Source organism: Sparus aurata, chromosome 1 (assembly GCF_900880675.1).
Source record: "Sparus aurata chromosome 1, fSpaAur1.1, whole genome shotgun sequence".
In the NCBI taxonomy this organism is placed as follows: Eukaryota; Metazoa; Chordata; class Actinopteri; order Spariformes; family Sparidae; genus Sparus; species Sparus aurata.
Genome location: NC_044187.1, coordinates 30,212,954 through 30,232,135, shown reverse-complemented (window position 1 = coordinate 30,232,135; position 19,182 = coordinate 30,212,954). Strand labels below are relative to the sequence as shown.

General features: G+C 42.5%; 3 protein-coding genes across 5 annotated transcripts in view; 2 read left to right on the top strand and 1 right to left on the bottom strand.

Moving 5' to 3' along the window:
* Nucleotides 1–696: 696 nt before the first annotated feature.
* Nucleotides 697–6,150, top strand: LOC115593776 (pannexin-1). The gene is made up of 6 exons (XM_030437476.1): nucleotides 697–1,133; nucleotides 2,973–3,094; nucleotides 3,199–3,398; nucleotides 4,606–5,107; nucleotides 5,187–5,341; nucleotides 5,441–6,150. The coding sequence occupies exons 1-5, from the start codon at nucleotides 953–955 to the stop codon at nucleotides 5,328–5,330; spliced, it is 1,149 nt and encodes a 382-aa protein (XP_030293336.1). The 5' UTR covers nucleotides 697–952; the 3' UTR covers nucleotides 5,331–5,341; nucleotides 5,441–6,150.
* Nucleotides 6,151–6,938: 788 nt separating this feature from the next.
* LOC115579626 (nuclear distribution protein nudE homolog 1-B) lies at nucleotides 6,939–13,103 on the top strand. Its single transcript, XM_030413181.1, has 9 exons — nucleotides 6,939–7,099; nucleotides 7,480–7,600; nucleotides 7,731–7,884; nucleotides 8,356–8,504; nucleotides 8,672–8,808; nucleotides 9,885–10,055; nucleotides 10,161–10,246; nucleotides 10,359–10,513; nucleotides 10,790–13,103. Exons 2-9 carry the CDS (start codon nucleotides 7,515–7,517, stop codon nucleotides 10,881–10,883), a joined length of 1,032 nt encoding a protein of 343 aa, XP_030269041.1. The 5' UTR covers nucleotides 6,939–7,099; nucleotides 7,480–7,514; the 3' UTR covers nucleotides 10,884–13,103.
* A 7-nt stretch (nucleotides 13,104–13,110) lies between these two features.
* The window catches only part of myh11a (myosin, heavy chain 11a, smooth muscle), a 28,342-nt gene continuing 22,270 nt past the window's right edge, over nucleotides 13,111–19,182 (bottom strand). For 2 of the 3 annotated variants that reach the window (XM_030413172.1, XM_030413173.1), the window contains 15 exons: nucleotides 18,941–19,085; nucleotides 18,583–18,789; nucleotides 18,394–18,498; nucleotides 18,088–18,240; nucleotides 17,667–17,915; nucleotides 17,289–17,501; nucleotides 16,952–17,164; nucleotides 16,694–16,855; nucleotides 16,356–16,484; nucleotides 16,182–16,270; nucleotides 15,967–16,090; nucleotides 15,670–15,878; nucleotides 15,406–15,514; nucleotides 15,079–15,251; nucleotides 13,111–14,217 (listed from right to left, as the gene is read on the bottom strand). In XM_030413172.1, the coding sequence (XP_030269032.1) occupies nucleotides 14,088–14,217; nucleotides 15,079–15,251; nucleotides 15,406–15,514; nucleotides 15,670–15,878; nucleotides 15,967–16,090; nucleotides 16,182–16,270; nucleotides 16,356–16,484; nucleotides 16,694–16,855; nucleotides 16,952–17,164; nucleotides 17,289–17,501; nucleotides 17,667–17,915; nucleotides 18,088–18,240; nucleotides 18,394–18,498; nucleotides 18,583–18,789; nucleotides 18,941–19,085 (2,410 nt within the window). In that variant the 3' untranslated portion in view covers nucleotides 13,111–14,087. Of the gene's footprint in view, nucleotides 14,218–14,694; nucleotides 14,728–15,078; nucleotides 15,252–15,405; nucleotides 15,515–15,669; nucleotides 15,879–15,966; nucleotides 16,091–16,181; nucleotides 16,271–16,355; nucleotides 16,485–16,693; nucleotides 16,856–16,951; nucleotides 17,165–17,288; nucleotides 17,502–17,666; nucleotides 17,916–18,087; nucleotides 18,241–18,393; nucleotides 18,499–18,582; nucleotides 18,790–18,940; nucleotides 19,086–19,182 lie in introns of all 3 variants that reach the window. The other variant, XM_030413174.1, reaches the window with a different exon arrangement.

Below are 19,182 nucleotides of genomic sequence, written 5' to 3'. Positions count from 1 at the left end.
GATAAGAAGTCAATCATGCAAGGATTTCCATAAGTTTTGCATGCTGTCACAAGCATACAACAGGTGCTCCATTGTTTCTACATTTGCGTTGCATAGGTGACAACTGTTTTCTACATCAGAATGTTATGTTTCATTGAGTGAAGAGCAAATGTAATTGTGTCATACTGGCTTATTGAATTGGCAGATATTCGCAATATATAATTTTAATACAGGTATCTAAATATAATATTTTCAATACACTGCTCAAATGTCAAATGTTTTTGTCAGCTTTAACAAAATTTAATGAATTTAAGTCTTGAAATAGTAATTATTGGTTACACTTACTTGATATTGGGTCACAAAATGTGAAAGTGCTAAAAGATCATGCATTTTATCAATAAACTAGCTATGATAATGTTTCTAAGCTACTGAAGTCTATTAGTACAAACTATTGTTGGACATTTCCCGTTATCCAATGTGGAGTGAAGTGGACACACTCGTATATCTTAAGATGAAAGATGCAGCATGCGCTTCTCTGTCATCTGATATGATTTCTTCTGTAGGGTTAGCTGTAGTAAAGTAGTAGTAGTACAAATAGTAGTAAAAATCCTTTCTCCTTTCACTCTCTTAAAAGAAGTCTTGGGATTGAGCAATTGGCCTCACAGGCACAGTGGCGCCCCCTGGCGGCGGGCGGGCTGGCAGGCAGCCGGTGCCCCCTTGTTGCCTCAGATGTCTGGTGTGCTCTAACGGGACAGCAGGTTCAGCCCTCAGTCCCGTGGTGAATGGAGATGGGTAAACAATAACGCCTCGCTGTGTTATACATTATTCAACGTTATTACACTGCGAGTTTAAAAAAAAAAATAATTTAAAACTCAGACGCAGTTCGCTTTCTACCAATTAAAACAAAAAAAAAAGAGAGAGAGACCGGCTCTTTCATCAATTTGACAACACCGGCTTATTGTTCCCGTCCGTCATGGCGATAGCCCACGTAGCCACCGAGTACGTTTTCTCCGACTTTCTGCTGAAGGACCCCACGGAGGCCAAGTACAGAGGGGTGCGTCTGGAGCTGGCGGTGGATAAGATAGTCACGTTACTGGCGGTGGGGCTGCCTTTGTTTCTCATCTCGCTCGCGTTTGCTCAAGAGGTGTCAGTGGGTGAGTTGTTGGATTTTGTCATCCTCTGGGGGTTATAATCCCTCCTCATGATGTGGAGTGTTAACTGAAGTGAGCTTCTTTGTCCCTGTCCCTTTCTACTATGAAGTACTGAGACACATTTGTTTCCATTAACCACAGTTATATGCAGAGTTATATGCAGTGGCGGGCGAAGTAATGTGATATGCATGCATACGTTCAGTGGTCAGAAATAGAGAGGTGTGAACTGTGCATATGGAGAAGGTGTGGCTTGTCTCCACCCTTCTGCTTCTCTTACGCCCGGACGATAAGGCAAGGCTATATTCCTGCTGCTGCTGATGGTGATGATGATGGTGATGATGATGATGATGATCGTGATGATGATGATGGTGGTGGTGATGATGGTGGTGGGAACTTTGGGCGCATGGGAATGTACAGCCTCACACATTGACAGACACTTCTAAATGTAGTGTAATGAAATAAAATAAAAAAACAACCAACATATCTAGAGCTCCACCAGCAGCCTAACGCATCTGTATACTCTTCTTAGGTGTGTTGTTATCGTGTGGACGCTGCCAGTCCTGCCACAGGCCCCTCGTACGCAAACAGGATGCTTCATTACACCGCAAGCCTGCAGAGAACTTCCATTACAACAGACAGCTTTTCTTATCATGTTACAATCACAAAGTGAATGCACATTTTGGCCCAAGTCCCACATTGATTTTCCTTATTAAATCCATAGCAGTCACAAAGGAGGAGTTGCTGTATGGACTTTACGAGGCAAATGTAGATAAGCCTTTTTCATAGCAGATATATTGACCTGTCAAGCCAGGAAAAACACAGGTGTTACTACTAACATCAAAGATGACCTAGTGATCACCAGTGTTTTTATTTGTGCTTCATGTACTCTGACATGCCAAAATGTCTTGTGGAAAGGCCTTTATGTACAAGGGGACGCTGCCTAGTTTCATACATAAGGCAATATGGAGTTAGAGTTGTGATTAAATAGTGACAAGTGAAATAAAATGATTCAACTAATCAAAATATAGTATTAGAAAATGTTTGAATAGAAACTAAATGGGTACATATCTCCGTGTCATGTAACACTTAGTAAGTCAAGCGAACTGGGGAGTGTTGAGTGGATGATGTTCTTTAAAATGGCAGTAATAAAATGACTCAATGCATAATGAACTGGCATGTCTGTAGATTATGCAGCTGGTTGTGTGGGTGGAAAAGCTACAGTCTTTAAATGATAGCTAGTTTTTAAATTTCATTTCCTGGAAATGAGTGAAATGGTATCTTACGCAGTAGAGGTACTAAAATCTCATACTTAAAATACCCAGTGTCAAAAAAGCTGCAAGTGAAGGTCTTGCACTCAAAGTTTGTAAGTAAAAGTACTTAAGTGTTAGCATCGAAATATACTTAAACTACAAAAAAAAAAAAGTTAAAGTTCTCAATGTGCAGAATGAATAATAATATTGTACACACTTCTGCGTGCAAAAAGATGAGTTGTCACACCATTATGTGGAAGCCCACTGCTTCACCAATGAGAAGTCTGTAGTGAGGATGTGCTCAGTTTGTTTAAAGGATTCGTCTGTAATATTAATTGGCTGTGCTTCCACTCTGTTGACCATGTGGGTCATTTGCAAATTGTACATGCCCGATTGAACTTCCCATTGTACATCCACCATAAAAGGAGACAGCATAATTATTGACACAAAGTATGCTGAAAACAGCCCGCAAACACATGAGGCCATACGTGCAGAGAATCGAAGACTGACACTTGTTGCGGTGTTTGTTTGTCTGTACTGAATCATCAAAGTTCCTGTCAACTCTGACAGTGTCTCCATTTTTGTCATCCAGGTACCCAGATCAGCTGTTTTGCTCCCACGAACTTCACCTTAAGACAGGCAGTATATATGGACTCATTTTGTTGGGCGACAGTACACCAACAATCTGACAGTTCACCACTGTGGCTGCACAAGGTACGGACGTCCCCCCAGCATGCATTATGTGTTGTTTTATCAAAGTTGGATTTTTGTCTTCTTTCTCTAAGTTAGCCTTCTCTCTTCTCTCTTTCTTCACTCAGTTCTTTCCATACATCCTGCTCTTGCTGGCCATCCTCTTGTATATCCCGGCCCTGTTCTGGCGTTTCACTGCAGCTCCTCACCTCTCCTCTGACCTCAACTTCATCATGGAGGAGCTGGACCGCTTTTATAATCGCTCCATCAAGCTGGCCAAGAATCTAGCATCCTTCGACAGCAAGGATGGCCCAGAGGAGTCCCAGAGGTAAACACCTTGTTATCAGCTGCTACTGGATCTACACTACTCGCTAATTTACTCTTATGTTGTTTTTAGCAGGAGTGACATACATTTGTTTTTAAAGCCTATTTCATGTTTCACGAGTGTGTTGTTGGTAGAGATAGGAGATAAAATAAGGCTGCACATGTTTTTATAAAAAGTAGTATGGGCCATCATTTGACCATTAACGGTTGGAAAAAAATGGCAGTACATATAGGTAAAACTTGCATGAATTCATATTTTATCCACCTGGGGGCAGTACAAAAACATAGCATTTAAATATTATCACCCCATGAAGCTCTTACAGCTACTTGTTAGCAAACAGTTGCTAATTTACACGTCCAACAGATCTGACATTAGAATTTATTGTCAACTGTGTTTCTGGCCCTTCGACAAAAATGTCCGATATTTGCTCCGCGTCTAAAGAGAGACGGTTTTTATCTCAAAGAAGCTCCTTTAAAAAACTCTCAGGAGTTTTTGGTCTCCACCAACTCCTAAGAGAAATATTTTGCCCTTAGTTTACCCTCTAGTTGGGCCATGAAACCAAAACAATGAGCTAAAAAATACTAAAATGCTCCATAGAGCTGATTTCTATGGACGATATTCACACAGTGGCTGTTTTTCCTGGGACGTCACACACAGGTTAGGAAGCTCAAATGTTATGCTGTCGAGCTGTAGATTGTATGAACACTTGAGCTTCCCACCCTGAGCCTGATGTCAGAGGAGAATGGTCATTGTGTGAAGGTGAGTCAATGAGTGACATTTACACATAGTTTACCTTACACATAGTCATTTAATCTATTGTTCATATACAAAAAAATTATAAGTGCAACTTGAGGGTGCAGTAACTTTACATAAATTGGAAATGTTCTTTCTTTGGTGCCCCCAAAGTGGCTGTGTCACAGAGATATTATGGCAGGAACAAATGCATGCACCTGCGATCCTGATGAGTGGGCTTGAAACGCAGTTACTTATAAAGCACTTTATAACATTAAAAATCTACACAAACTGGCTTTAATTTGGATTATAAAACAGCAAAACCGCATTGATTAGGCTTAGGAGAATGTTTTTGTTTCATAGGCGAGTAAAAGAAAAAGAAAACTGCATGTTTCTTCATGTATTACCGTGGAAAACTGTATTTCTTGCTTATTTTCACATACATACTTTGGTCTTCTCACCTCTTTTTCTACAACAGTGCTTTGGACCTGACGGAGGGTTGCTTCAAATACCCTTTGGTGGAGCAGTACCTGAAGACCAAGCGCTTCTCCCGCAGCCTCGTGGTCAAGTATCTCACATGTCGGGTCCTGACTCTGCTGATCCTCCTGCTGGCCTGCCTCTACCTCGGCTACTACATCCAGCTGGCCTCTCTTACTGATGAGTTCCCCTGTGACCTGCGGACAGGCGTGCTGCAGAACGACACCCGGGTGCCGTCGGCGGTCCAGTGTAAGCTTGTGGCAGTGGGTGTCTTCAGGCTGCTCAGCTACATCAACTTGGCGGTGTATGTGCTTCTTGCTCCTCTTGTGGTGTACGCTGCTCTTGGACCAGCTCACCAGGGCTCCGGCTTCCTCCGGCCTTACGAGATGCTGCCAGGCTTCGGTGCTCTGGGTGTGGTCACACCCTTCTACAATGACCTCAGCATCTATCTGTTGTTCCTGCAGGAGAACCTGAGCGAGCTAAAATCTTTCAAGTGTCTGCAGGTGGGTCGCAGTACAAATACTAAATGTCCAGTATGGAAGTTAAGATTTGTCATTCGTGTTTGCTTTTGCTTTTTTACAGGTGCTTGAATTGTTGCAAGAGGCTGGTGAGGGGTTTGACACCATGTGCCTCCTGCGAACTCTGGGTCAGGTGAAGACTGATGTGTTAGACAGTAAGAAGACGTGCTCACGCAAGAACAGAGAAGTTAAAAAAGTTGAAGAATGATTCCCTAGGAGGTAAGGGAGAACCTTTAGTCTTCTGATGGAGGCTGTGTAACTTTAGTGGAACTAACCAATGGGTGGATTTAATCTTTAACTTGTTTTATTTTCCTTCAGGGCTGTCTGCCTTTTTACTGAATGATTGACCTGATGAGGGGAATCCAGGCTGTGTTGGAAAAAAAGAACTAGACTGGAAGAAAAACCTGTGCACTTACCTCTATCTGAATTTCTGGTGTGATATTCTACATTAAAAGCAGATTCACACAGTCTGTTGTTTAGCCGACAGACATTTAACCTCTCAGATTTTAAAAAATGTGAATGCTCTAAGAACAATTGTCTCAGGTCTGAGGTGATTTGTAGCTGACTGCTGACCCTTTTTCTGAAATGAAATTCATATGTTTACATTTTTTTCTGGAGTAGATACTACTTTTCTCAGGATTGTAAAATGCCTTCCAATCATAATTTATATTATAATATAAGCCATGTTCCTTGTACTGCCCTTTATGTCAGAATAGGAAATGTTTCTGAACAAAGATTTTAGATGTATTTATAGTATAGTATTGTAAGAAAAACTGGACTAACTATATTTGGAGTCTGGACTGTTAAACATGTGATTATTTGTACTTATTGTGCTGTCAACAACAGGTGGTACACTGTATTTGCATGTTGGGAGTAAAACAAGCCTCTGGCTTGTTTAAACTGATAGAATTTTGCATGAAAGATGTATAGATATTCTTTGGGTGAATGAAACATCAGTGTTAATTATTGTCAACTTTTCTGGCTTTCATGTGCCCTTATGCAATTAAAGGATGTTATTCTCAATGATATCATTACGTTTTTTTTATTTATTTACTAACTATTAGATATTAGAACATAATAAATTATATAATTAATTTTACATAAATATGATATCCGCATAGTGCCACATATTAACATTACAATTTGAGTTTTCCCCAAATAATCTTTTAATGGGAACGATGAAATGAAATTCGTTTCACAAGGAATCTACAGCCTCACTGGTGTACTGATTACCCAGAGTGAAATCATTTAAACTGTGGAGAGCACTGTCAAGTGCGACCCCCTCGATGCCTCCAATAGTTCCCCATCACTTTCATCTAATCATCAGCCATTCCCCGCCACAGACAAGTGGTGAATGACATTTCCCTCTCCCTCTCTTTGTCAGCAATACATGTGACCAGACAATTAGAAAGCCCTGTACGAGTCAATATAATGCAAACAGTTCAGTTTAGTTGAGACTATTCAGTTGTTTGTGTGCTGATCTTTGTCTTAAGTTAATTGAAGCTTTACTTTGTGGGACTGTTGTATTTGGTTGCATTATATAGTGCATCTATTATGCGCCCGCATATATGTACATAAACACCTTACAACAACATGTGCATATTACCACAGAATAGTAATAGCAGCCAACAAACACAATTCTACTTTTCACTTCTTCATCACTTCATTGCACAGTCACAAGTCAACAGGGTGAGACAGGCAGAGCTCAGTGTCATGTGCTGCTGGGGCGCCGCCTTCCACAGCTGCAAGTTCGTTGAGCAACGTGATTGGATTGTTTTTGAGAGCGTCATCTCCACTGTCCAATCACGTTGGAGAACCAAAGCTTCGTTTGTATTTGGTTGGTGAGTCAGGCGCCGTCCTAACGTAATAGGAGATTAGTTTGTACAATAATAATACGGTTGTTGCCCAGATCCGGAAAAAAATTGCCTTTCCTCGAATTACATTCATATCATGTTTTAATCGTCCCCTTATATGCAGGTGAGTCTGTCTGGTTTTTGTTTGTCATTATGTTTGAATAACACAGTCTGGCTAAGTCGCCTAGCAAGCGACATTAGCTTAGCGGAAAAGCTTAGCTGTGGCATATGCACTTTCCAACTCGGCTATTTGCTCTAAAAAGTAGCTAACGCGTTCACCTTACATTTTCACCTCTTCGCGTATGAGAGACATAATTACAATAACACATTTCTGCATTTTTTACTCCCGAGTATACCAGTACAAAAAGCACAGCGCTGTAGTATATAGCTAGCTAACCTAGTTAGCATTTGCTAACCGTAACAGTTGTGTGGTTTGAATGAGGAGTGTCTGTGCTCTTGTGGCAGATAAGGACAGTCTTAAAAGCTACACTCTATGTCTTTTAGAGTCGGGTATATAATCCCTACCATAAGCAGCAGACATGGTAGAGCCATCAACACACAAGTTTGCATCCATGGCAGAGGAGCTGGGCTTCTGGAAGGAGCAGGCAGAGAGACATCAGCAGAGGTTTGACTCTAACATTAAGAACATCCTACTCCACAGAGGTCCTCTAAAAGGCAACTTAAATGATAACCATGCGTTATATGGCTATACACATGTGAGTTATCTTTGAAGGCAAACATTGTGTTGTCATCAGGGCTGATGAGGCTCAGGCGGAGCTGCAGGAGTTTCAGCAGATGAGTCGAGACTATGAGGCTGAACTGGAGACCGAGCTGAAGCAGTGTGAGGGTCGAAACAAAGAGCTGCTTCTGGACAACAACCGACTTCGCATGGAACTGGAAAACATAAAGGTAGAGCACCTTGATTATAAATAGGCCTGGGCCTCTGCAGAGCTGGACTGGCTCTGGTGCTCCAGTTATAGTGAGCAGTGTGATGAAGAAGATGCTACAGTTCCCTCACTCAGGCAGACAGAGACACACCCACACAAAGATGGCCTTCAGCAAACCCAAATTCAGCATATCATTGCCACTGTCACTAGGAAAATTGCTGCCTAGCTGTAAGGCAGCTGACTGCTATTTTTGTTCAGTGGTCCACGGGGAAGAGAAGGTTAATGGGTGAAGTGAATGCAGGATTGTGCTAAAAAACCCTGACGGCTTGAGAGTTTTTTTTTCTCAAACAAGGAGAAAGAACATTCAAAGAGAAATAAATACACAGATCCTCTTATTAAAATATGCTGGCAGCTGTACTGATTAATCTGTGGTGACACTACAAAGCTGGCATCGCCTGTGTCAATTAACTTGATGTCTGTGTCCTGTTTGCAGGAGAAATTTGAGGCTCAGCACTCTGATGCATTTAGGCTCATATCAACCCTGGAGCAAGACCTGGCACAAACCAAAGCAGTGAGGGACCACCTGCAGAAATACATCCGAGAGCTCGAACAGTCCAATGATGACCTGGAGAGGACCAAAAGGTCAGCGTCTCAGATGTCTTACGTTATTATATCACCAAACGGCTTCATCATCGAAGAAAACTGGCTACCTTGCTCTTAAAAAACAAAGAGTTCACTGTAGCACGCTAAGCTGATATGCACAATAAGTCCAGTATTGTTAACCAGCCCGTCCCCGCCTCTTGTCTCAGGGCTACCATCATGTCTCTGGAGGACTTTGAGCAGCGGATGAACCACGTCATTGAGAGGAACGCCTTTCTCGAGAGCGAGTTGGATGAGAAAGAGAACCTGCTCGAGTCTGTTCAGAGGCTCAAGGATGAGGCCAGAGGTATGCACACACACACACACACACACACACACACACACACACACACACACACACACTGACATGCACTCCCTGATGCTTCTCAAGTTTAAAAGAACTGCTGATTTCAACTCTTATGCCTAACTCAGGGAATTTTGATAGCTAGATTAATTTCCAAAACCCTGTGTGTATTTATATCTAGTCTTCCTCTTTTCCCTGTGCCTGATCATACGTGTAGTTGCATCCTAGTATACTGTATATTTGTACAGTCGAACCCCACTAGAAGTATTTTAGGGGCCGTACCTGTGTATTTTCATATTTGAGCTAATAATTCAATAATGATCAGACAAGCATATATTTTTTCCCGCCTTTTGGAGAACCACTGTTTTGTGTTAATACCATAGCTGCTTTTATTGTAATTGTTAGAGCCCTGACACGCCCAAGCCAGGCGTCAACAATCAGGTTCTTTTGAATTTAATTTTTTAATTCTTTTTTTTAGATTTTTTTTTATCTTTTTGGTTTTTTGATGTGCGCCTGTTGCTCTTGGTACTAATCAACTTTTATCAGCCCATTAGGTTGATTAAGCAAGTTAAATTGGTCGCAGAGGCATCAGTAATGAGAGCTGACAGACTTGTTTTGACCTTGCAATTACACATTGGACATATTAATTTGTATTTTGAAGGTTTGAGGAGAATCAGATTCAGACTATGATGGGAATTGTTAGTTTGTCTTCCATGATGATTTTTGGATTAGAAATACTACAAACAGCAGATTTTTTTCATGCATGGGCAGAATATGCATGCGGGCAGCCAGCTTGCTGTCGGCTGCATAGTTTTTTCTCTCAGTTTGCATCTTTGAGAGAAAACGTAGTCTTTGTCCATGCTTGGTCTTTGATTCTGGTTTGGTGGTCGTATTTTGTGGAAATGCAGTTTCTGGTTTGGATTGATTGATTTTGAAGCTGACTTCATAGATTAGATTGCAGTTGATCTTGTTCTACATTATGGATCTTATTGGAAGCTGATGTTGTACCTAAAGCATGTGGTACAGGAATCTTTGTTATTTCACAAAAAGCTGACCTGCAGTGTATCTGTTTGTGCCAGACCTTCGCCAGGAGCTGGCTGTACGTCATAAGGAAAGACGGCCGTCGAGCAGTCTAGGCAAAGATTCCGATCGAGCGGATGTGCCGGGTGCTGGTAACCCTTCCATCCCTGTCACACCCTCCAAACCCATCAGCTCATTCGCAACACCCCCTGCTTCTAGCATCCGACGAGGTAAATATAATAGCTGTGTTACTGGTAATAACTACAGTGATGTTGATTATACCAACTTTGTACTAACATATTATGTGTTGACCTGCTTTTGTCTGCTTGTTTTAGGTGATGGTCTAACGGGGACTCCTCTGACTACGTCGGCTAGAATATCTGCACTCAACATTGTCGGCGAGCTGCTGAGAAAAGTTGGAGTAAGAGATTTCAAAATTGTACCACAGCAGTCATCAATGAATACACTGTTATGTCACTGAAAAAAGTAATAAGCACTCGGCTTGAATGACAATTTCTTGCTTTTCCTGCCAGAATCTGGAGTCGAAGTTGGCGTCCTGTCGAGACTTTGTGTACGACACGTCTGTCAGCAGACCAGCACTTCCGGCTGGCCCTGGTAGCCCTCCTGGTTTAGAAAGAGGGTCTGAGCTCCAAGCTGCTAGCATGAGCCCCCCTCCTCAGTATGACAGGTGAGGAAAACAACAGCAGTGCAGTAGAAAGTCTTAAGGACTGGCAAACTTAAGTTCTTGTGGTTTAATCAATTATTACAGAGCTCAGTTTTTCTGGTCAAGGTGCATCACTCGTGCACCCAACCTCAAAAACTAAACCTCTACACCTGTCAACAAAAAGACAACAAAAAGATTGTAATCCACACAGTCAATGTCTTCTAAAAGGAAATATTGTGTAAGAAATATCTGACTTTTTCTTAAATCTCACAAGTGTATGTATTACGTCTTGTCTTGCAGTTTAGTGAAGCGGTTAGAATTTGGACCAGCTCCTCCGAGAGGAGTCTCCCAGGGCGCCCAGTCTCCTCAGGGAGGGGTCAAGATTCTGCTATGAGAGGAAAAAGATGTCGAACCAGCCCCCATTCTTCAATATCCCGACACCCCCCAATTTATCCCCTCTCCCTCCTTAATAAACTGCAGCAATGGGACTTTGAACTGAGCCGTCTTCCCTTGTCGCCACGTGTCCTGCTGAACTATTTGAACAAAGCCACTCTCCTTGCTCCATGCCCCACATAAACAGTGCATGGACTTGCTGCCTCGGCCTAGTATCACACCATACCTATCATAGGAAGCAGCACTGCAGCTTGTGTAAAATCAAAGAACCTACTGCTCACAGTCTTCTACTTTTCTCTGACACTGTGATGGGAAGCATCTCAAAACCATCCTTCTGTGGTGTATCAGGCTCGGCAGGGCTGTTGAAACACGCTGAGGTTGATGGTTGCTTCGATCATTTACAAGAGCCACTGGATGTGACTCTGATAAAGGGACCAATAACCTGGAGTGTCATTTCTAAGAAGGTTTGATCATATAAATATTGTTCATGACCAAGTTCAAACCAAAGCGTTGATAAATGGAAAAACTACTCAAACATAAAAGTAGCGGGATAGTTTTTTCTTCTGTTAAAATATTTTGCGTGAAACACATGGTTAAACTTTAACAAGTATGTTTTTGTTCTTTTTTCTTTGAGCTATGGGCTCAAACAGTGTAGCACTGAACAACCCTGACATGAATTAACATGTGGAGGAGCAATATTTTTTTTTTTACTTTCAAGCCCCCCCCCCCCCCCAATATTCTTTCTAGAAGAGATTTAATATTGAAAAGATGAGAATGCATTAGTCTCTGCCACAAACTGGCATTAGTATTTTAGCCATCGCTGCCTTCATCAATATTATTACCTCTTCAGTTTTTAGGCCTCGCTTTGCTGTAAGAGTTTCCATTTCTCATGCCATCAGGTTTCTAGAAATGAGATAATATCACCTTTTCTTCAGGCTAGTTTAATCTCACATGGTAGAGTTTAAAGCCATTTTTTTCCTCTTATATCACCGCCCTCCTGCCATTGCACAAACTTGTTTTAGCAGACTAATAATTTTCTGGTATGAAAGGCTTATAAAAGTCAAGTTTTTGAGACGTTACGCCTCAGATGAGATGATGATTAATTTGTCCTGCTGCAGATTATGATTTTGTGTTACTGATAACTTTTATACTGATTAGAGATGACTGAAGAAGATGGATCAGCACATGTTTACTACTGAATGTACAGTAATAATTCCCTAACAGGTGTGAGACCTCCTGTCTGCCATCAGGGATTATATGGTGGGTGAAGGAGGTAAAGTACCAAGCAATAATAGATATTGATGACAGGTCAATGATAAGCACAGTTCATAGTATATTTGTGTAGGTATATAGAGCCTATATTAAATACCCTTTTCCTGCCTTTTTAGTAAGAGATGTTACGAATGGAGAAATGGAGTGAATAACAGTTTTGTGATATCTGTTTTCCTGAAATGTTTCTGGTTAATCTTGAGTTTTCACGATCAGCAGCAGATGCCATCCAGCAGCCCATTTAGCAAATATCACAGTGCATATCTGAATATCATGTTTATACAGTGGTCGCCGCTAGAGCTGCAACGGTTTATCGATTTGTTTGCAGCTATTAAATTGATCACCAATTATTTTGATAATTGATGAATCAATTTGAGTATATATTTTTTTTATAATTAAAAAATGGTTTTAGCTTCTTAAATGTGAATCTCTTCGGTTTTCTCTACCCTTCTTTGACAGTAAACATAATAGGCTTGTGGATGTCACCTTGGACATCGGGGAAACAAACAAAATTTTTCACAATTTTTCAAATTGACCACAAAAAAACGAACCGAGAAATGAGAACATCAACAATGAGAATTATCACTGGTTGCAGCACTAGTTGTCTCTGTATACTGAATTGTAGCCTGCGTGTACAAATTAACGTGTGGTTATCGGAACAGGTTTTCCTGCTTCTCTTCACTGTTTAACCTTCCTTGGACTACCACAAGCTGACTGTAATTGTGATCCACGACCACTGTGTACTGGTTGTCTTTTGGTATGCAGCACCTCTGCGACTGCTTCTGTAAACTGTATGTGCCTGAGGTACTATACCCAACTACTCTGATCCTGTTGGTTTGCAGTTGTATTTTTCTATTGAACTGATCATAGTAATCTGTTGTGATGATCTGGTTTGATCTTTGAAGTTACTGAGTGACCAAGACAGAAACATTAAAAGGAAAAAAAAATCAAAGTTCTTGTTTTTTTGTTGTTTTTTTTAAAGATCTTTATTTCTTGTGCAGGTGGTTCAACAATGACTAGATATGATTGGTGTTTTGTAAACATCTGTTGGTTACATATAACATTATCAATGAGAATGAGTTGGTTTAGGGTGATCAAGGGTCTTCTGAACATTTACAGTAAATAAAAAAATAAAAAATAGAAAAGATTCCATTGTTTCTAAAGGCCTAATACTGAAATGGGGCTCGTGCTTTTATCGTTGGGGTTACCCTAAACCTTGTCTGACCTAACATATTTTGACATTACTGATCTTGAGTAAAAGTATTCTAAACATATCTGGGCACGAGAGAGGTGCAAATAATATAAAACGGTGACAAAAGAAAATGTTAAAACAGCTAAATATTTGTTTGTTGGGGTACAAACGGCAGCACTGACTGGGTGCAGACTGAGTATAGAAATATATCTGCATATCCAATCTGCTGTCCCACTCCAGTGCTGCTCTGAAACACTAACAGCAGTCACAGGCAACAGGACGACAGTCACTGACAATAGTTACAGATCCACAGATTTACAGGATGCCTCTTCTTTAAGTTCGAAGGTGACTCAATGTGGAGACCCGAGGCTTTGCTGGCAGCTTAGCGTGCTAATTAGAGGCGCCTATTGTTGTGTACAAAACCTGGCGTAAGAATCAGTCATTCAGTGCAGTACAAAACAGTGTAAATTTAGAAAAAAAAAATGAAAGGAACAGCAAATCACACATCGGCAGAGCCACCAAAACAACTCCTCTTGGTGATATCAGGTCTGTCTGATTATTGTGTGTCGAGAAAAGGTGCTCTGAGACAAGAAGATAGATCAGTACACTATTGCAATGGGAAATGAGAGACATATAGTGATATGAAAGAATTAGATAGCACAACAGACTACACAAGTTATTCTCTGTTGAAGTGGAAGACCTTGCCCTGGTAGTTATTTCTGATATCTTGTTATCTGATGTCTATTACTCTGCGGACTTGGTTCCATTGAAGTCGCCCTGGGAGTCAGCCTCCTCCTCTGAGGCATCCTCGACCACTCTTCGGCCTCCGCCCATACGTCGAGGTGTGCTGCCAAAGGAGGGTTCATTTCCACGCCTAAAATGCCACAGAGACACAAACATGATGGAGACACAAACACAAAAAACATTGCCAGAGTGAGAGGGGTGGCTATATGACAAGATACATTTCTGAGCTGGTTAAGGTTGTTTGAAAACCACTCGGGGTGTTGAAACACAGATGAAATACAGAATGTACAGGTTGTGCTTTGGATACAGGTTAAGCACGCCGGTTATCTTTAACTCATTTGAGTCCTGGCTCAGGAAAATGAGTTTGGTTTATGGCAATTAAACCAAGCACTGAGAGGAATATGACCACCAGGCAGAAATTGGTGTAATGGAAAAGTTGCCTGTTGTCAAATATTTTAGATTTGTAAATCATGGCAGCTGATCAGTCATATTTCTCTCAGTAAGGCTAAATGGAAGAAACAGCATTAAGAGTGTGCACAGTGGAATGAAAAGTTATGTTAAGTTAATAAGAAATGGTGATAGGGGTAACTTTTAAGCGCAGAGGTACCTGCTGCGTTACTCCTTGGGTTCAGGGTTGCCTCTGGAATAGAGATGGACACCATTGTTTTGTGTGTGCTTTGTCAGACCTCCTTACTGAATCTATTTGAATACTTTCAATGTGTGTTTACAACCCTCTGAAGATGAATGTTGTGACAATGTGCCCTTCAGTACTCAGATGTAGCTGACCTGAGAACTGTTCACACTATCTGAGTTGGCTTGTTTTGCATGAAAAGACGTATAATACCCATATTTTACTCACATCAAAACGTCCTCCGTATCCTGTTGTAGCGTCACATCAATAAAAAGATCAGCAAAACAAACAAATACAAACAAAGCCACAAAGACAGACAGACAGACAGACAGATTCTTTGTCTTTGACACTTGGTCCTACCTGAGTTTGCTCTTGAGAGAGTTGACCTCGCGGCTCAAGGCGTCGCTGGATTCGGTGGCTTCATCCAGCTCGCGCTGAAGCTTCCTGCGGGCAGCTGTAGCGCGCTGCGACTCCTCCTCTGATTCCTCGAGCTGCCGCTTCAGCTGCTTCATGCGAGTATTCGCCTTTTCCGCCTGGTCAGCGAACAGAGTAAATATATAAACTGTACTCTTTTGATAAGCCATGCCTGTGCACAGGACTCCAAATATCAACCAACTCACAAATGTGGACAAACTTCCTTTTGTACAGAGACTTGTGTTTGAGGATGGGTGCATTAAGTAAGTCTACCTGGTCTTTGTACTGCTCTCCCTGTTTCCTTTCGTCTTCCACCTGCATAATCAGGTCCTTGAGCTTCTTGTCCTTCTGGCGTATACTCTTGGCAGATGCCTGCTTCTCCCTAAAAACAAAAAAACAAAAGGGGAGTTCAGGGAGGAATTCTGGAAAAAGTTACTTGTAGAAAACTTTCTCAGGTGAACTATAACATTGGAACCTAAAAGTACTGTTCTGCAGAGAAAAAATACATTTTTATCAGACATAATGTTTGACCCTGACCTGTTCTCCTGCTCCAGCTGCTCCTCCAGCTGTGCCACTTTAGCCTCCAAAGCAGAGATGGAGGATTTGAACTTGGACTTGACCTGGTTCTCCATCTCCTGGAGCTTGGCCTTCAGCTCCTTGTTCTGGCGCTCCATCTGCTGCCGGGCGCTCTCGTTCTTCTGGGAGGTGGTGCGCTCTGCCTGCAGCTCGGTCGTCAGCTGATCCACCTGTGGACGCAAAGCATGCGGAAAGAGGGATGTTTGCTGCTGCTTTTCAGCCATCTAACGACTCAAGCAGCCGCCACTGTCCACTCACCTGCTGCGTGCTCTTCCTCAGCCTGTCGTTGATGATCTCCATGTTGCTTTGCTCTTCCTCCAGCTCTTCCTCCAGCTGGGAGATCTTAGCTTCCAGACGACGTTTCTCATCCGCCAAGGCTGACCTGCAGGTGTGTAGCACAGCAGCAAACAAATGTAACCTCTTCTTCTGCATTCATTACATAGATAACGCAACAGAGTGAAAGCTCCACTCACTTTCCAGAGGAGTTGCTGGCCAGCTCATCGGACAGCTCATCTCTCTCGGCCTCTGCCTGCTTTCGTGCCCTCTCAGCTGCTGCCAGGTCCTAGAAACACATTGGTGATGAATCCTTTATTTCAAGCCTCTGCTCTCAAACAAGTTGTCACCTTGTTAGGAATCAAAAGTGTTACCTCCTGTAACTGCATGAGCTCAGCCTCCAGAGTCTTGGCCTTCTTCTCACTCTCCTTTGCGGTGGTCAGCACCTCCTCTCTGGCAGCGCGGGCGTCCTCCAGCTCCCTCTGATAGTCCTTCATCTGGGCCTAGTGAGAGGAAGACAAATAGGGATGATTAAACATTCTGCGTGTGAATTATCTACCAGGTATATTTACGATCCAGTCCATTATTGATCCTTTTAATGACTAAAGCGGCTCAAGGTACAAAATCATCCGTAGTAAAATTGCAGTTTTAAGAAAAATGACCATGCTGTGCTGAACCTGCTGCTCTAGTTCCTCCATTCCTTCACTCTCACCTGGAGCTTGCGGAGCTGTTTGATGGCCTCATCCCGTCCCTTACTGGCCGTCTCAATCTGTCCCTCTAGATCTTTCATGTCAGTCTCCAGCTTCTTCTTGGCTGCTGTCGCCACGGCCCTCTGCTTACGTTCATCCTCCAACTCCGTCTCCAGCTCACGAACCTGCGGTCAATAAGCATCATTGCTTAGACTCATGTCTCATTCTCTGATGGTTTATCAGATCACATGAGGAGAATGAGATATTCCGTGACTCTTTACCTGCTTGATGAGCTGTCTCTTCTTCTCCTCTCCCATCTCATCTCGTCCCTGGAGGTCCCTCTCGAACTGCGCCTTCAGGGCCTGCATATTGACCTCCAGTCGCAGTTTGGCATCCTCAGCTGCCTGCAGTTCATCCTCTAGCTCCTCCAGCTGTGTCTTCATCTCTTCCACCTGGGCCTCCAGACCTCGCTTGGACTTCTCCAGCTCGTGAACCTGCAATCAAGATATTGCCAAATTCACTACTATATAACAGAGAAATGAGACTAGTCGACCATGGACTTTGAGGTCAGTCCTCCACTCTCATGTGTGACACATTCTGTAATATTTCAGCACTAACATTTTTTCCAACATCATCCTTGGAGCTGATCAGGTCTTCCATCTCCAATCTCAGGGTCTTGTTGGCTCTTTCCAGCTCCTCTCTGGACTCCTGGGCCTCATCCAGGGCTCTCGCCAGAGACAAAGCCTTGGTCTCCTTCTCTCTGGCCTCGGCTTCAGCCCGGTCTCTCTCATCTGCATATTTACTAGAGATACTCTTCTCCTCAGCAAGCATCTGGACACCAGAGAGGACAGAAAACCATCAGAAAGCCAGTTCCATGAAATGTCCTTTTTTAAATGTCTTATATAGACGGTGTACGGTCTGTTGTGAAAAGTGTTACATCTTAGTTTTCTTATGGCAGTTATCTTTTAGCGTTATCAGTATTCTGAGTCAACTGACCTGGTCAAACTTCTTCTGCTTCTTCTCCAGGTTTGACACAATCTGTCTCTGGCTGTCCAGGTCCATCAGCGTGTCCTCGAGCTCCTGCTGCAGACGGTTCTTGGTCTTCTCCAACTTGTCATATGCAGAGGCCTTCTCCTCAAACTGAGTGTTCGCTGCCTCCAAATCCCTCTGCAGACGCTTCTTTCCTTCTTCAAGCAGCTCAACATTACCTACCAATTCCTCTAGCTTCTTCTTGGAATCTGATAACTGTGGACAGAGGAAGACAATAAATCTAGCTTTTGTTTTAGGGTTTGTTCATCCTACAGCATCTATGCTTACTCCTGCTTACATCCCACCTAGAGTAATATGTCACTGACATGTCTCTCCAATGACTTTCAGATTAACCTGCAAATTAGTGACCCCTAGTTTGAACTCTGACCTGGATGTTGAGCGAGGACACGTGTCTCTCCACATTCCTCTTGGCCTCCACCTCCTCCTCAAGCTGCTCCTGCAAGCTGTTCTTGTCATCTTCTGCTTGCCGAAGCTTTGTAGAGAACTGCAGTTTCTGACGTGTCTCTTCAGCCAGGAGTTCCTGTAGAAACAGAATGAAGTGAAGCTCAATGCTTTAAATATTTACCTATTACAAACAAACGTTATTCAGTGTAAGTTATTGTCACAGAAAATATTACATGTGGACTGTTTTTTACTGTTTCAACTCTAAAAGTCGTTCTTAACGTCCAGTTACCTGTGAGTCTTGGAGCTGGGAGGTGAGGCTGCTAACATCTTTGCTTAGTTTGATGTTCTTGCTCTCTGCCTCATTCAGTAGGTTTGTCACACTCTCCAATTCAACCTGTAAGACAACAAAGATGTGAATTCAGGGACTTTTCTATACATCAGTATGGCAAACTTTTAATGGACACTGATCGATATTTACAGTGATCTTAGAACAGCGTTCTCCCAACTCGGCCTTCTGCTTCTCACTGTCCGTGAAGCGCGATTGCAGATCTGCAACCTGCCCTTCCAACTTCTTCCTCTTGTGCTCCCCGTCTTGTTTGGCCTGGCTGAGTGAGCGCACCTCCATGGTTAATTCTGATGTCTCCTTCTCCAGAGCTTGTTTAGCCTTCTCCAGGTTTGACTTGACCTGTGTGGAGAGAAGATAGAAGATCACTATCCTATGTTTTAAAAAGGAAAAAAAGGGGGAAGTTTGTCTTTCAGAATCTCCATCAACTTAAATTAACAAGTGAAATGAAATGTGAGTATTTATAATGTTGAATAAAATGATTCAGGCCTACTCGTTTGGACTGCTCCAGCTGCTCTGTAAGCTCCTCCACTGCCTGGGTGTGTTTCTGTCTCATCTCCTGTATCTGGGACTCATGGGTCCGGTTCTCATCGTCGATGGCTCTCTTCAGCAGGGTCACCTCCTGCTCACGTTTGGCCCTGGAAGGATGGATCATGTACATTTTTGTCTTATTATATTTTGCACATATGCTATCATCTTTGTCTCATAACATGACTGTTTACAAGCTTTCTAGGA